This window comes from Trichogramma pretiosum, unplaced genomic scaffold, assembly GCF_000599845.2.
Source record: "Trichogramma pretiosum strain Unisexual culture from Peru unplaced genomic scaffold, Tpre_2.0 scaffold45, whole genome shotgun sequence".
NCBI classification, from domain to species: Eukaryota; Metazoa; Arthropoda; class Insecta; order Hymenoptera; family Trichogrammatidae; genus Trichogramma; species Trichogramma pretiosum.
Genome location: NW_019641665.1, coordinates 1047915 through 1065589, shown reverse-complemented (window position 1 = coordinate 1065589; position 17675 = coordinate 1047915). Strand labels below are relative to the sequence as shown.

The 17675-nt window shown below is 43.6% G+C and overlaps 2 protein-coding genes across 5 annotated transcripts in view; one reads left to right on the top strand and one right to left on the bottom strand.

Moving 5' to 3' along the window:
• The window catches only part of LOC106649725 (rap1 GTPase-activating protein 1), a 115909-nt gene that overhangs the window by 16488 nt on the left and 81746 nt on the right, over positions 1-17675 (top strand). The window contains exon 1 of one of the 4 annotated variants that reach the window (XM_023460271.1): positions 12559-13324. The exons of the other annotated variants lie outside the window; for them this stretch is intronic. Coding sequence (XP_023316039.1) covers positions 13284-13324 — 41 coding nt within the window. The 5' untranslated portion in view covers positions 12559-13283. Of the gene's footprint in view, positions 1-12558; positions 13325-17675 lie in introns of those variants that run through there. 4 annotated transcript variants of the gene reach the window in all.
• Positions 7025-7888, bottom strand: LOC106649766. The gene is made up of 3 exons (XM_014367368.2): positions 7805-7888; positions 7677-7721; positions 7025-7604 (listed from the first exon to the last, which is right to left on the bottom strand). Exons 1-3 carry the CDS (start codon positions 7853-7855, stop codon positions 7209-7211), a joined length of 492 nt encoding a protein of 163 aa, XP_014222854.1. The 5' UTR covers positions 7856-7888; the 3' UTR covers positions 7025-7208.

The following is a 17675-nucleotide window of genomic DNA, read 5'->3' as shown; positions in this document are numbered from 1 at the left end:
AGACTCGAGAAAAGAGGTTACGAGTTGGACCAGAGCGGTGCCATAACAATTGAACAATTTTTCGATAAGTACGGATTGTTTGAGAAGCCATCGGATTTTGACACAAGTTGGTATGACGACGAGGAGTTCGTGATGGAATCCAAAACAATAATGTTAAAACCGAGTCTGTCGCTGTACGACTTGATCCGGTTACGACCAAAAGAGGCGGCAAAACTAGTCACGTATTCGGATTACTACAAGTTTGCACACTCCTACAAACTGTATGAGCTTTCCGACCGTCATATAGAGGCTTGTACTGAGCATCTGTGCGAGAAGCTATCGAGAGGATTTTTTCGGCGATGGGCACTGGATCCTTTCTTAGAGTTGATGCGCTACCGACTGCCAATTCTTTGCTGTGAATTGATCATCGAGAAGCTAATGAACGAAGATTTGTGGCATATTTACTTGGCAACTGCAGACCAACGCTCGTGATGACGATAAACGAATTTGCGGAATTTTTATGTCTAATATAACTGTTGTAGATTTTATTTTTATATTATGAAAATAAATAAATTTAAAAATATTGAATTGGTTACTTTACTCAAAGTTTAATTTTTTGTTTAAATTTTATTTCAGTTTTATTTAAGAAAAAGTCATCAATAAGTTTCATATTTCGTAGCTGTTTTTATGCAGCTGCTTACCAATTTTTTCGTCACTATAATTTTTTTTTAATTTATACATGCCTTGAACATTTTTCACGTTTGTAAAAAAAGAAAACTTCATAGTTATCACAGTGCTTCAAATGGCATTTCCATAAAAAATGATGGTTCACACGGTGTCACCCTCGATGAGTCATCCAATGATCATAGCTGCCTTAGTTTAAAGTAACAAAAAAAGCGAGAAAAAATACCAACTACTACGAGGCAGTGCGCGCACAGCCCAGAGCTCGATAATTGAGTGCTTCGGCATATTGTATATACACATTGCCCAGAAGTGCGCATCGACCTTTGCCCGGCATACTGTATATAGCGTTAATTAAATCGTCCCTAAGGGTATCGTGTGTATGGTCGCTCTCGGGTCAGTTGGTTTCTGCCTGCGCTACGGCGCTGCCCACTCGAGAATCGCGAGTATTTTGTTTAGATCTCGTGCCAACCGCTCTATAGCATCGAGAGGGGATGATGATATACTTTTCTCGAGTTGGCTTTGCTCTAGGTGTGATTTGCCTTTGTTTTATTTCTCTATATAAGAGTATTATACGTCGATGCTGGAGGTGACGTTCGAGTGTCCTTGACATTCGCAGCTCTGCTGAAATTTCGCTCAATACAATTTAGATGATCGTTCATATACTTGCAAAAGATGAAATCATATACGCAGCTCTGATCGAAACCCCGAAATATCTCAGCACGAGGCTAGATTGGATTTTCGACTTTTTTTTATCGCGCTGATCCTTTTCTGCGGGGCCATTGTAATGAAAAAATCATAAGTGCTTTATGAAAGTCCTCGAAAGCTAACAAAGGGTTCTCGAGCGTAGAATGAGTTTTGCTACAAAGCTCTATACGACTGTACTGCGTGTACGCTACGCACGGCAAACTCGTATGTCAGTTTGCAAACTGGTCCAGCGCAGGAAACGCAAGTCGCGAAATCGTATCTCACACAATGAGCCGAAAGAACCACCGAAAACGAAATTCGCTGAGCACACCTCTAACTTGACTTTACGCCCGACACGAGGGCGCTAGCGAATAAAAGTTCACGCTACGATTAATACATCGTGCAATCTTCGCGGTTTTAAGACTGAGGCGACTATCGTTCGAAAATACGGGGAAAATTCGCTCTCAAATAAAAACATACTTTTTAAGGACTAAATGTCGTGGAAAAAAAGGATCTCATTTAATTATCGAAATTTTTTTTGAAAATAAGTATTAAAATTGCAAAATTAATAAAGTCCGCGCTTGTCATTGGTAAATATTTGAAATATGACTCTGATGGGAGATACTTTAAAGGGCCGAACAAAGTGTCGATCGATTTATCGGGATTATATGAGGGTAATTTCTATCACGCGTCGGTGGATGTCGAGTCGAGGAAGAGATATTCCGCAGATGTCGAGCGAGATATGGAATTTAATGCCTCTTCGCTCGATTCGCTTCGGGAGATTATTACTAAGATTTGTGAATTTAATGGATTTTCACGAATCTCTGCGCTCGCAATGATTGAAATATTCGTGCATACGTGACCCAGAGAGTGATCGTTGAGCGTCGAATTTCTGCTCATTGTTTAAGGGAAAAATATTACTTGACGAAATTCGGACTCGATGTCTTTTAATGCATGAAAATGCTATTGATAAATTACATCGATACTTTGACAAAAGTGCTGACTCCTGCACGGAATTTATAACGCTGCAGGAATTCGACATTTTTGATGCTATTCGGCTTGTTTATATTTACGCGTTCTATCCTCTCGGTCGAGGGTATAAAGTTTTTTTTTATTTCAAGCAAGTACTTAAAAATAATATTCTATTTGGTTGAATGCTATTTTTTTATCAAATCGTAAAAGTGGGAGAGTAAAATAAGCTCAATTTTTTATCGTATATATAGCGCTTCATAAAATGGCTTGTGTATTTGTCCACCGAAAAAAAAGACGAACGTGACCTCGTTTCAGCGGGGAAGAAGTTCCTTATCAAGAAAACAATTTCTTCTATCCCTCTACACTGGCTTGAGCGCCAGCTTGTGTGAGTGTGTATGTACACAGATAGGATAGGGGAATACAATCTTGGAGTGCGCACTCGGCTTTGGTCTTTGGAGCCATGAATTCATATCGAAGGATTTGGCGTGGAAATTCGCCGCTGATCGATCGATTCAAAAGCCGAATATAAGAGAGATTTGACTTGTATCTAAGCGAGTACGCCAACAAGTGCAACTTACAATGCTCCGCTGCGAGCTTGATCCTGGCAGTTTGAGAGATTTTCGTCGCGAAAAAGGCGGAAAATTGTCCATTGTGTAAGACGCGTGAGGCAAGTCGTGCTTGCATACATCATTAGCCTTTTTATATTATGTTGCAAAAAAATGAATAAATAAATAAAGATGGAAAAATCAGTCGAAACTGTTTGTTTTCTCCGTGGACTCTGGTCCCTAGACGTATATCCGTGCATCGTTTGGTCGGGCTCGTGCAGCAAAGATTCCTAGCTGACACAGGCTCCTGTTGACGCTGATGTACAGCTCTCGGGGTCGGGGGCGCGATGAAAGACTCGCTTGATGAAGCAGTTATACATTCGCGTTGTTTGCCAACAACAAGTCGCGCTGGTTAAACTTTGCGCGTCCGGGCCTCTCTTTCTCTCTATACACACGCGTACTGCACACACACAGACGCGGAGGCGCTCGAAGCTCCAGAGCGAGTTTAGAAAATCAATAGTCAGCCCGCAAGAAAAATATGCCAATTATCCGCGCGGCGGTGTCGTCTATTCGAGCTTCGAGTTCAGGCTCCAATTAAATGCCATCGGTCGAGACACGTTCGAAAAAGCCTAAAATACCTCGGAGATCGCATTCCAGCGCGAGCTCGTACAGTATACCCCATAGCGCGAATTACATTCCTGAGCTAATGTAATCCAAAATATATATACATGCATAAGAGCTGCAAGTTGAATGACGTAAGAAGGTGCTGTATATATAATAATACGACGAGAGAGAGAGAGGAGAGTCGATCGCGGAGCATGTGTAACGGTGAACGCGACCACACCACAAGCCACCGCTGCGATTGCAGCTCTTCTGGAACGAGGGTATCGCGTGGTTGCTCACGCTGCAGTATATACATGCTATATATGCGCGGCGGCCACTGTTTATTATTCGATTTTTATACGTCTTCGTGCTTTTCTTTAACGAGACCTGCTACACGATACTCACCGCGACCGAAGCAAGGAAAACACACACTCGGCCACGAGCAAACAACACAGCCAGCCGATCGATTTAATTTAAAGCTTCGAATTAGTCGATTCGAGCTCTCTGTGTCGTGTGCGTGTGTAAGGATTCAATAAAAAAAAAGGAACGAGTTGCGTCACGTGTCGCGCTTGATGGAACATCAACAGTATACATAGGCAGCAACGCGCAGGAAAAGTTTTATTTTGCACTGCCGCGTATCATAACGTGTACCTGTAGCACGAGTCCGTGCGCGTTTGCAAGTTCGCGTGCATTACTCGAAAAACTAATATACGATCGACAGGACGTAGATTTTTCCTCCGTAATTTTCTACACCGGTGCGTATGTGGGATACGTATATACTCTCTTTCTCTCTCGTACGTTTTTTTTTTCGATTTTATATTTTTCCGTAATAAGTCGCAAATTGCTTCGCATACATACGGGTGGCGTATAAAAGTTCTCAACGCAATCTTGACCTATTTATTAGAATTTTCGACGATGTGCTGCTAGTCGAGTGGCTCGCTAATAATTGCGTTAAACGCGAGCGAAAAGAAAAAAAGTCTACAAAATATATTTATGCGTACACGAGCTGGCCCGGGAATCACTCGTACGCGGCGTACGAGTATCGTATATTTTCAACTGCACTCGGTGCAAACTCGATCGTAGCGCAAGTAATTCCGTTGTAACGCTATATAGGCAGTAATTATTGCAAAGTTTAACCTATTTATACGTAGAGGGGGCGAAACGAGTTGGCGATCCAACCAAGTCGCTATACCCTTAGGGCCAGTCGACTCGTGTAAGGCTACACAAGGGTCGAGGGCTATAGGAGTGCGCACTCGATATAGGTACGCGCGTGCATTAAGCTACGTTATATAGTTGTACATGGAGTTGCCTCCCAAGTTGCTTCGATGTTGGCTGCAAAGACGCTACTATCGTATACAAAAGTTAGCTAAGGCGCCGCCGTACGCGCATGACTATTCGAGTGTCCTCCGCCAGGCGCCCATCAACGCGACGCGATGGGAATCGATCTAACTTGGCCGATTGAATTCGCGACCGATAACATGTGGTAATTGGCTCGTTTTCGACGTTTTTTTGTTGTCGTCGTTGCCGTTGCAGCGAGCCTATATACCATCTAGAGCAAAATGTACAAAATGCAGAGGCACGACGTCGCGTGTAAGTAGCTTAGCGCACTCGGCAAATCTCGTTTTCCCAATCGACTATACGTACGTAGGAACGAAGGTGCGTAACGTATTTTTGCCATTGATTAAAGTGTCATTCGTACTCGTTGCTGCTCCAGGCTCTGTATAGCTGCGCCGCGTCTCTATCTAAATCTCGTACTTTATTAGCAGCAATAAGCATTCTGTCAGCTTGTAAAAAGCTCGTCGAGCGAGCCAGTGTAAATATCGTTTGCATAATCCGCGAATATTCGACGCACTGCACAGTAGTACATACGCCTCGTGCTTCCTCGCGCTTTCTCAATTTGTCATGTCGAGAAGGGAGAATCCCATGAAGACGTCGCGTCGCGTCTCTCTCTCTCTTACTCTCTCGGCTGGCCATCTCGTTTTCTCTCTGGCCTCTCATCGAGTACAGCCTTGATCCTCCGTACGTATAGGCGAGAGCTGTACGTGTACGTCCACGGTCGCAGCAGTCAGTAGCAGCGGACTAGCCTTGAGATCCCCGCCAAGACATGAGCCTTTCGCGAATTATCCGCCTGTTCAACACTTTTATATGCATTTCCTTGCTCGCGCGCCGAATCACCTTCTTTTTACGATTTCGCTTCCTCGCCGTGTTCGCAGCTGCAGCTGTGCTCTCCGCTGTGCGCGCAAGAACCGACCGAGCAAACAAAATCTAATGTAGCCTCCAATTTATATCGCGCTACTTCCCCTCTGCAATTTTCGATAATTTTCTATGCTAATTGCAAGTGACTTGCTCAACGACTTAATGAACCGTAAAGAATGTGAAAATGATGCCTACTTTGCGCACTCTGCACTGCGCTCTGTGTGCTCTGCCCGCAGGAGGGGAAAAAAATTAAAGCGGCCAATCTATAGACGACCGCGTAAAATCTACTTATTGGTCTGGAAAATGCTGCACTCCTGTCGTAAATAAAGCGCCCCGCGCTGCTGCCGAGATGCAATTTAATTAAAACCAAATGAAACTGTTCGCAGTAGAAAAAAGAAAAAAATATACTTTTTCCATGTTTGTAGAGAACCATAGTCAGGCATGACGAACTTTACGTGAGCCAACTCACGAATATTTTTTATTTTTATGTATTAATCACTACTATTTGCGCAGCGAGTAATTTAAATATAAATATCGCTGCCACAGTCTCTTTCAGATAAGAATGCTTGCAAATTTAAATCAGAGTATATTTTTCGCACTCGCGAGCCGTCACGCACGTGCCGACAGCACAAACTCGTGCAACAAAAGTTGCGCAGCCTCATTGTATCAAAAAACCAACGCCTCTTTTCATACTGAAAATTAAACTTTTCCAAAATCGTACTTTTTTCCAATTTAGCTTTTTTTCCTTTTTAGCTACCTCCCGATGAAACTTCGATCATTTTATGTTTAACAAGTTTTACAACATTAACTGTTGTTATTTCAGCAATTTAGAGCAGCGATGACCAAGTTTATAACCGTAGGCGCTTTTTCGTATTAACGCTGTAAATTAAAATTTTACCTTTACGTCAAATAAAATATCCATTGTTTTTCTTTTCATAAAATTGAATTTACGTACAAACGATTTTTTTATCGTTCTGAAGTAAAGTTATGAAAAAGATGAGTAATGCCTATGTCAGCACATTAACTACTCTTTAAACGTCGATAAATGTTGGATTTTTGCATCGATTTATTCGAGATATAAAATAACACGTAATTTCCAATATTTGAACAAAAAGCCGTAAGTGAAATTTACAGCGTATTTCAGTTTTAACAAAATTCCATATGTAAGAGACCCGCGAATGTAAAGGTTCAATAATGAAATATATTATGAAATTAATTGATAAAAGCATCACCTTGAACGTCGAACGATTTTAATACAAAGCTAACAGGATCAGCACTGACATGGATTCTGAATTTGAAATAACTCGATGTAACGCAGATTTATCGATGAATAGTGGATTTATGAAAGCTGAGCTTGGGTATTAAGCTGTACCATTTGCTTTTATTATGACAGACAATGTAAAGTAATATTAAACGTCAGAGTTTATCATATGAATAATAGTTGAAGTTTGTTAAATACTCGATGCGCAGCACATGAAATGTCGGTAATAAATACCAAAATAGGGTTTTCATAATTCATGCGTGGTATGGAATAATTTATTTCCTTTATAATGATTTGGTCTCAAGATCATTGTCAAAAGCTTTTCGTTGTTGTTCGAGAATTACTATGAGATCCTGCAAACGTTTCTTCGCGGCCTCTTTCTCTTGGGCGGAGGCATTTTTATTTTGTTCCAGCTGATACTTCAAGCTTTCAACTTCTTTTTCCTTCTGCTGCAGCTCGTTATGCTTTTGGACGATTTCGTTCTCCAAAGAGATTTGTCTATCTTTCACATCGGCCATTTGCTCGTTCAATTCCTTGAGCTTATTGAGTAATTCAGCCCTGCCGGTCACCTTGTTGTAAACTTCCACCGTCTTATCTTGAATTTTACTCAATACTTTGGCAGCTTGATCTTTTATTTTAGCGACCCATTGTTTAAGTTTATCTCCGACACCTCGTCGAACCTTAATTCGTGAATTTGTACGGTATTAAGAGAAAAGTTGTCGTCGAAAATAATTAAAAAAATATATACTCACTCTATGAAGTCCATGACGGTTACGTTGATGATGCTTTGGAGTAGCCTGGAAAAAATAATAACGAAATAAGCAACACTTTCACCTGATTTGTTTTTTCGTCCGAAATGAATGAATGAAAATTGAATTACAAAAGCAGTGCTACAGATCAAAACAAGGAAGAACAGAGCTTTGGTGTACATCTTGTGGACTCGATCGATTCCAAGTGAATAATAATTGCACTCGAGGACACATTTCAAGCTCTTATTTAAATTTTCGAAAACGTGACATTATCATAAAACTAGATACGTCAATCGATTTTATAACCATTTCGTTACTAGGAAATTGTATACCTATATGCGATTGAGTGACCGGGTACCCGTACATATTTCTCTGCCAATAATATTATTATCGAATATTATTTATCGTGTCACATATATACTCGAATTTGCAATAATTTTTAAATCATTTTCATCGGGCTTCCATGTGTATTATGTTAAAAATGAATTTTGTCAATCTCTCAAAACGAGGATTTTCGTTCGAAAATGGCACTCGCAGGAGTAGGTAGCAGATCTCGTTGCCCAGCATAATGACATAATACGTCTCGCGATGCAACTTTTGTATGCAACAGAGACGTTGCACAATGCAGCAGCATAACTTTATTTTGTACATGATAATTTTTGTAAAATGTCCGAGCAGCCGCTGCTTACGAGGAAGACCAAGAATCGAAATGCAGCCTCTCGCAACGCAGTCATAGGCAGGCATTTGTCACGGAGTCGGAAAATTGTTGTACCGCGCGTACGTAGCAGGCGCGCAACAGACTCGCTTGCTAATATACTAGCTGCAGCCACGTAGAGTACGCGTACGCGCAATTTTTTTCGTCCGCTCTTTCTCTCGGCTGCAAGAGGCGCACTTTTAGTCGCACTTTTAGTCGCAACAAGAGGCACGAGCTCGCGCGAGAGGTATACAACGTAAAAAGGCAGGCGCGATGCGTGGGTGTAATGCGTCGATGCCGTGGGAAATGCCGCTGTCCGCCTGCACGTATTTGTGTGTGTGCGATACGCGTGATGCGAATTTTTGGATCGACGAGATCGAACGCGATTCCGTATGCGCGTGCAAGCTGTTATTGTTGAGAGACTTATCTTTTTTCGCATTCATCGCCACGCAGTTCGTGGGCATGCAACGATATTTAAAAATACCGTTTCGCGAGCCTACGGTACATTATATTTTGTTTGTGTATGTACACTGTATCTTTGCATCGATGTTTGCGTTAAACATTGCCCATTTCTACACTCGTATCTGTTTTCCTTTTTCGTCAAGTTTACTTTATATCGATCGAACTCCTTGACAAATAAATATAGAAGCGCTTCGTCATAAATCGCCTCGAGATGAAGTCAAGAAAAGTAATTTAAAGAACGAGAGGATATGATTTAGGCAAGCGTAATATAAAGAAGTATAGAAAATTCAGCCTCGTAACTCGCCGTCGACACAAGCTCTAAAATTCCGGGAAATGTTGTATCTTGGCCAGCATCGACCAGCATTCAATTAAACTCCCCTTTGCGCACTTGTGTACGTGTGTGCAGCGGCTTTGCTGAACTAAAAGCCATCAGCCGCAAGTTAAAAACGTCCTTTATATAAACACACAGACTCATACGGCTCGGGCGTATAATAAATTTACAAGGCACGAATATATGTGCATAGCCCGACTTGATAAGGTTTGTGTGGTCGAGGCTGAATTTTTGCGCAAAATGCGCCGATTTAGAGCGTAGGTAGCAGCGTCGGGCCAGGCAAAAATTGGCACTTTTCGTAAAATACTCGAGGCTGCGGATATTATGCATAAATGCCGGACGGTAGCTGCCTGCTGCTGTTTCGGAGCCATGTATAAGGTCTCGAGAGTTACTCGTCTCTTTTTTTCTCAGGATAAGCTCGTGAGCTGCCAGGCGCTCTCTCTCTCTCTCTTTCTCTTGTTAATCGTTCGTGAAGATTTTGTCTGCTGCGGCTAGGCTATAGCATATAGCTCGGGATGCACGTCATGCGTAATTCACATATGAGACGCGCCGTGGCATGTGTGCCGCCGCTGCGGGCCGAAGAATGAGGGGGTTTGTGTATTCTCGCGCAGCCGGTGGATTTATTCGAGAGAGCTGGTGCACGCATACGCTTATGATGCGGTTTTGAGGTGATTGTTGTTTTAGGCACCCCACAGAATGTATCGGGCTTGCTCCGACTTATCGATCAATAATCTCTGTCTTATTTTGACTTTGAAAATTATGCGTCAAATCAAGTATTACGAGTTTTTAGTTCGTAAATTTCGAGCCCGACGAGATAAATTGAATTGCTCATTGCGCCTCGTATCTCGTTACCTATCATAATATGCATTCGTCGAGTTTCAACGCGCCTTTATTTTTAAATTGCATTTCGAGTAAAACAAAATAAAAGTCATAAAATAAAACGTGACACATTGGAAAAAAGATATAATTCATCGAGACGCTCGAATAGTGAATGTAGCGTTCGAAGCTTTTTTCATACCTATCAGAAAAGAAAGACGATTCTATCTTGATTCTTCGCACGGATCGAAGTTTGAAGCAGCGCGCGGAAAGTGTTTTTGCGTGTAACGAGTAATTCCATTTTTTTAAAATGATATTTTCAAGAGCAGCACGTCGCGCTCGCTGGACGAAATCGAGTTTACATAAAAACTCCGTGAATCATGCGTAGGAACGAGTGTATAACATTTCTGGGTGACGAAAGAGCTCAGAGTCGATTAGATAGGGTGTCGTGTTATTTTTTTTTGCCGTATTTTGTTTTAAATTTATGTCTACGAAAACGATCGCTATCGAGGCACTTTTAGCATGTACAGCGTCTGTACATGTGCGTGCGTGCGTGTGCGTGTGTGAAAAACATGGCCGTAACAATGAGCCTAGAGGCGTTAAATGCCCGCTAAACGGCTCGTAAAAGGGCTAATAAAAATAATCAGATGTCAGGCGAGTAATGGCGTACAGTATTTTAGGCTCTCGGTGGCGACTGCCGACTCGTACGAGTTAGGCGCGATAAAAAGAAAGGAAAGAAACGACGATCGGAACGGAAGCCGGGCCGAATCAACATGAGCAACCTGTCACACGCTTACCGGGGGATAAAAAAAGGCCAAAAGAGATTTGTTTCGTATGTAAGTTGCGTCTCGCGTGCGGCCGCAAAGAAAAAGCAACAACAAACGTGTATTACAAGTTAGCGAACGAGCCACAGCTATATATGAGCTAGCGCAGCGCGACAGCCTATTGGGCCGCAATATGTATATATGCACGCTATGTGTACGCGGATTCAATCACTTCTCAACCTATATATCCTTCCATAAGTATGCGCTTTACCGCAGTCGTACATGCGAAACATCGAGAATTGCGAATGTTGTTGCATAGTAGTTGCTATAGGCTGCAGTCGAGGCACAGTTTGCATCTGTGTAAGTGTATAAGTGCGAGTGTAGCAGCAATACGACGTAAGACCAAGTGGGAGAGAGAAAGAGAGATAACGAGTCTCGCTGGTCTCGCTGGCGTATATAATACATGTATAGGTATATATCGTGGATGTGTGTTGGTGCTTGTGTGGGAGCAACAGCAGCGGCATATATGTACAGTACAGGAGGCGCATACAACGCGAGTCGCAAAACAGCAACAGGCCAACTTTGTTGTGTGTGCATCGAGCTGCACACTCACGTACACGCGCTTATATATACGCGCGATATATTCGCAACGCACATATACAGTGGATGGTGGAAGGCGCGCTTGGCTACGGAGAAGGGATTCTCTCTCTCTCTCTTACTCTCTGTGATGGCAGCATGTGCTACAGCAGCAGAGAGTTAGCATGAGGCAGCGAGCGCGATTTAGGCCTACATAGCCAGTTCTCGCGACGCGCCGTCCAACTCAGCACGCGAGTGTCTCTCTGTTTTAGCAAGACAGCATCGGTATATAAGAGCAGCAGCGTGCACGCAGCGTGCTCGACGCAGTGCAGTGTGTGTGCAACCTCCTGTGTTTACAGTTTACAGCCTGAGCTGCTGCGACGGTCCTACTGGTGCATGCGGTCCGCTTATTATACATTATACGCAGAGTTTACAGTGACGTTTTGTGCATCTGCCCGTGTGCGTGATTATTGTGGCCCTCGCGCGGACTATTTTGACAAGTGCGCATCGTCTCTCGCGGTCGCCGTCCAGCTGTGCATCTGTGCCAGTGCTTTCGTACGTTCGCGATATACACCAAGCGCTAGTAGACTTGGCTTTTCCTGCACACATTCGCACACAATAGAAAGAAGAAAGTCGTCGAGCGAAAGACGACGTCCATGTAGGAGCCGATATCGCGGTCATTGGCACACATCGTCCGCGGCCCGAATACACCAATCGCGACGCTCCGTACAACTGCATGTGTACGCTGTGTACGCCGCGCGCGTAAATGTTCTTACAGCCAGTACGTATATACTCGTAAAAAGCTAAAGTTGAAAGATATATCGGCGCCCGAGATCGATCGCCGCTGCGCACTTATCTGCTGGCTTTTGTTTCGACGATCGGCCAGACTCGCTTGAGCGCGCAAAAATCTCGACTTGTTGGTCCTTTGCTACTACTGCTGCTACCACTACGTGCCACCGAGCGCCGATATCTCCTATTCGCTGCATCCCCGGCCTTTCGTTTGCGGGCAGAAAAAGAGAGGAAAAATCATAAGCGAAGCGAGCGTGTTTGCGAAAAACCACCGCCACACGCTGCTGCACTCGAACGTATTCGCTCGAAGAGGTCCTCTCCCGCCCAGGACACGTTGAGAAAACGACTGTTGCAAATTATAAAAATTCAAAAGGTACTCTTCGTTTCGAACACGGAAATACGAGAGGACTCGTACGAAAAGGAGGTTTTTTTTGCCGCGCGAGACTAACCGCGCTACGTTGCGGTCTGTGTGTGTGTCTGTCTGTGTCTGTGTTTTGTATAGTGTGCAGTGTGTAGTGCAGGCCAAAGCCAACGGATATATTCATCCCAGAGCTTGGGAGTGCGCCGAGAGCAAGCGACAAAAGACCAAGAAGAAACCGAACGCGGAGGAGCAGCAGCAGCAGAAGCAACAGCAGCCAAGCACGAAGGAGAAAAAGAAAAATAAGAATATACGGTCTAAAAGCCAATTAGTTGCTGAAGCTGCTTGTGTTGTATATATACTGTCGCTGCCAGTTTCTATATATATTATCTATATACATGTGTGTGTCGTGAGTTTGTGAACGTGAGTTTATAGAGTGCAGTCTGCGGAGTGCTGCTGCACTGCTCGTTGCGCTCCAGCCAGCCATCGTGTACTCTCTTTGGCTCTGTTTAGCGTGACTCAGCGGCGCGCTTGTAATAGGCGAAATTCGTACAACGGTGCACTTTCTGTCGGTGTGAATATAGCCTTTTGGCCATTAACAGCGCTGTGTATCAGCGAGTTCTTGTGTGCGCGCGTGCTCCAGTCGGCGGGACCGGCGCTTTTCTCTCTTCTTATAATACTCGAGAATAAAAAAAAAGAGAGAGAGAGAGAGCACACGTTGCTGTTGGCTCACGATTGCGATATGGCTTATCGCGCGTGCCGGTGAAAACAGTGGCCTACGATAATATCCTCGTGCGCACGCGACGAGAAAAGTGGAAAAATGCTCAAGATACGGATGCTGGATTACATCGGAGACACCGGGTAAGCGAACTAGAGAGAGAGAGAAAACCGCTCGATAATATGCGCGCGTATAATGATGGATGCTCGGCCGCGTCGTAATGCCAGATAAGACTACGCAGCTATTTCCGCTCGCTCGCGATCTTACCTTTTTATTTCCCTGCACGCACGCGCTTGAGCGCCTTATCGACGTGCTTTGCATATCGCGGCGCGCTAGCCCTGAGCCAGTCTCTATACGCTATACACACACACATTCACAAATACCCATACATTTGCCTCGCTTTTTTTCGAACCTTACAAAATTCCCCGATGTAGGCAGAGCAGCGGCTAATTAAGGCCCGGAATAACACGTGTACGCCGTGTGCTGCCGTGCATACGTTCTTTATATGCAATCTCTCGCAGTTCTCGGGCGTTACACGCCGCCGACAACGCGCGGACAAAAACAAAGATCAGCCTCGTGTCAGCGATCTTATTGTTTCGCGCCTTTTTTCCTCCTCTTCTCCTTTATTTTTCGTTTTTTGACGATTCTTATCTGCACGGATGGCTATGCAATATACGCTGCAGCGAGGGATTTTCAACTCCTCCCCCCGCGTGCTCGTTGATGAGCGCGCGGATCACCGTTAGCCACGTGATTTACGAAACACCTGTTTGTTCCCCGACTGACTTTGCCCTCCGTGTCAGCACCATGTGCTTGGTACCAACAGCGCTTCTACTGCTGCTGCTGCTGCTGCTGCTGTGAAGATTTCAACGCAAAGATTTCTTTAATGAAGAGTTATGTTCTTTGGCCCATTCTCGGCGAGTTAATAATATGGCTCTTCGCTACCGAGCGCGACTTCTCTTCGTGTACTACACGGCTCTCGTGGCTTTTTCTCCCGAATAGATCTCGTGCTCTGCTATTTACAAATTTTGCCCTCTGCTTATAGTACCTTTGCCAAGAAGCTAATGGGATCAATTAGCTCGACAAAGGGACCTATTAATATTTTTCTAATAGGTCATTTGTTTCGCTCGGTCGCAATTCTTCACATACTCGTTTGTTTTTTTTCTCGATCCAATGAAATCATTTTATTTCATCCGGACCCTCCCGCTTGTTTAGCCGGGAAATCGCATCTATTTTACTTTAAAATAACAACGAGAAACGGCGACGGAGATGATATCGCGCGAGCATTTATATACGTTATGTAGTAGGTGGGTATCAGTCGATGAACTCTTTAAAAGAACACGCGAATCTCAGCAAGGCATTGCGCTTTATGCGATATCGCTGCATTTCACGGGAATAGATTACGAGAGTCCCAATTGATTTACGTTCCGAGAAAATCTACAGGATGCGTGTACGCACACACACACACTCGTGCCTATACATAGAGTCAATCGATGAACATTTCAACTCGAGCTTAACCCTTTATCAAAATTATTACAAATGTGAATCTCGTGGATTTTTCCAATACGCACACGCACGCGCGTATTAATCATAAAACTTCGAATCGCAAGTTTGAACCTTAGCATAGCCATTAATTTCAACGCCCATGTCGAGGCTGCGGTGTGTACAGATGCGACGAAAGGCAAAAAAGGCTTACTACATCGCTTTTGGCATGGTTATAACGTGTGTACATCTATGAATTTATGCGTCCGCGCGGCCTCTATCTTCGAATCATCTAATTTATCGAGTTCGCGGAGACACACCCACCCACGCGTTCACGTGTGGTAGTAGTATTGATGCTGTTGTGCGCTTGTATACTCGAGTCGTCGTTGATTTCCGCAACGGAAATATCCGCGCGCGCATTCGGTGAGTGTGTTTGTTAGCGAGTGGTCTCTCACTCGCTCGCTCGCTCGCTCACTCACTCACTTACTCACACGGACTCTCACTCGTTCACCGCGTGTAACAAGGCAATTACAATCGGTCTGGGCAATCGATGCCTGTTAACACCCACGCACGCGATCACCGAGAGAGAGAGAGGAGAGATGGCTACTCGCCATGTATCGGGCACACTCCGTCGAGACTTAATTGATGTTCGTGTGATTTTCGTTTTGTTTTCCAATGTCGATAATCGATACGTGAACGTGCGTGGGAGGCTTGTTTGTTTTATAATAAATGCATGATCGCAGTAGCATTTAAAGGGTCGCATAACGCAATTTAGTAAGAAAAAAAGTTATATATAAGCGATAGATTCGAAAGCTAATGGTTGTGAAGTATTCGGTTGACATAACTCATATGTTTCCGTAAAAATAACGAATGTCCGACTTTTCACAATAAATAAACGATAGCGCACTTTTTCACATGCACACGCCTATCTCTTTATTATGCACGCGCTTACCTACTTATTTATATTTATTACCTGATATTCAACTGACGAGCTATTGACGGATTTATTCCTGACTGATGTAGAGAAACGATATTCGATAGACACTTGATAAATGTATCGGAAAAAGTTTGAGGCGCTATTATCACAGTCGCATTTTTGCGGAAATTCCGTCGAAACTGGTTTCACGGTAGCACAGGCATGTGTCGAACGGCGATTCAAATGGCATGATTGTATAATTGCATACTATATAAAGAGCCTGTGCTCGTCAAACTACGTGTGTGTGCATACGTATTTTACGAAACCATTTTTGTTCATTGTCATAATTAAAGCTGCTCGATTCTTGTATAATGACAAATTCTTTCGTAACGGATACACAAGAGAGCGGGAGTCGTTTCAAAACAACGATTCTTAGAACGTCGAGGCGAAATTTCATACACATTCGTGCAGCAGCAGCAGATGCTCGCGAATCCACCTGAGCTCTTGTGCGTGCGCGCGACTAAACAAATAATTTCATCAAGCTCGAAATCTCAGACAGAGCTCGCATACGAGCGTCAAGAGTACGTAAGCAAGCATCTCCTCTTTCCTTCCTCTTCTTCGCGCGGCACGTTATATCTATTATATATGCGCGTTTGTACAGGGGGAAAAAACGCGTCAATGTATTTTATCGCGAAAAGTATTAATAACACTTGTCTACGTCCACATGTGATAGTGTACGATTCGAACAAGCCGCCAATTGTGCCGGCGTACACACATATTCACACACAGACATGTATACACGGATACGTGCTAGTTCGACCCCACGTTTCAAAATCGCACGCAGTCCCTCTTTTATCGCTCTTATAAGTATGCGCAAAAAAGGCAAGCTCGAACTCGTTCCGCTCACTCCGCTCAATGTGCTCTCTTTTCTCCGTCGAATTTGCAAGAAAACAATGTGTCAGAGACATCGCGCGGACTCTTCGACGAACATGACTCACGCGCGCCTCGCTTAAATATGATATAATATAATGGCATTACAAGCGCCACAATGAATGAATTCTGTGGGAAGGAACGTCTTAATTTCTCAAAAATACACCAAACACCCTTGTATACCGATCTTTAAGCTGACCCCATATTTACAATTGTCGCCCCGGCTTATTAGAAGCTCTCGAGAAAGAAATCTCGAAATAATAGATTGTCCTCCGAGGGGAAACTATGGTGTCATCTCACAAAAGACGGCCATTCATGAAAACATATTCGGCACTTCTTTCGAAAACAAAAAAGGTGCACAGTGCGCCGCCACGCGCTCACCTGTGTGCGCAAGTAGGCAGCTAATGGCTCATTATGTACTTAACATAAATGCCTTATTATAATAATGCACATGAATATGATTCGCTGAAATATATACACGCGAGTGTGGGCATATGTGCGAGCATAATATCGGGTAGAGATTCCGATCAGGTAAACCGAAACCCTCAAGTCAATCCCGACACTTGAAACGTGTGTACGCGCGAGCGACTGCCTCTACGTGCTTATTCAGATATCGATCTGATACACACGTCGCGCACACTTTACTTTCCGCAGCTGCATTCGGGAAAATTAATTAAACGGATAATTGAAATGTTTCAACGAATGGTTTAATGCCGCGTGCACACCTTGATAAGTATTGCACCCTGACAATATCTAGATTGTCTTTGCGCGCTCTACGCATCTCCCGTACACACTTGTATAGCATAATTCGATCAAGTGTTACATACCGTTTGGCCTACATCTCTCTTCTCTCTTCACCTTTTTTTATTATTAACGAGAGGAAATATTTAATACAAAGTCGTTAATGCACGGGACGCTCTTTCTCCATTGATACGAAGTGCATAAAACTTGCTCGTCATAAATTTGCAATCGAGGTAATGGGGCTAAATGAGAGTGCGTGCGGAGCGATGATGTTATATACTTGTTGTCGTCTGTACATACATACACACAAGAGCTGCTTGATTGATGAATAGAAGAGGAGCTAAATCAGCAGTTTGTCTCGAATGAAATTGACGAAGGCACGATGAAATATTGGCGAGTTTTTAACTTTAAAGGACAGCGTTTTTTTT

Excerpts from the sequence above, each read along its gene's own strand:
- LOC106649766 (XM_014367368.2), bottom strand. The coding sequence starts at position 7,855 with ATGTACACCAAAGCTCTGTTCTTCCTTGTTTTGATCTGTAGCACTGCT. Across the intron at positions 7,722-7,804 it reads TGATCTGTAGCACTGCTTTT|GCTACTCCAAAGCATCATCA; the intron begins GTAATTCAATTT and ends TATTTTTTCCAG. Across the intron at positions 7,605-7,676 it reads ACCGTCATGGACTTCATAGA|GTTCGACGAGGTGTCGGAGA; the intron begins GTGAGTATATAT and ends TCACGAATTAAG.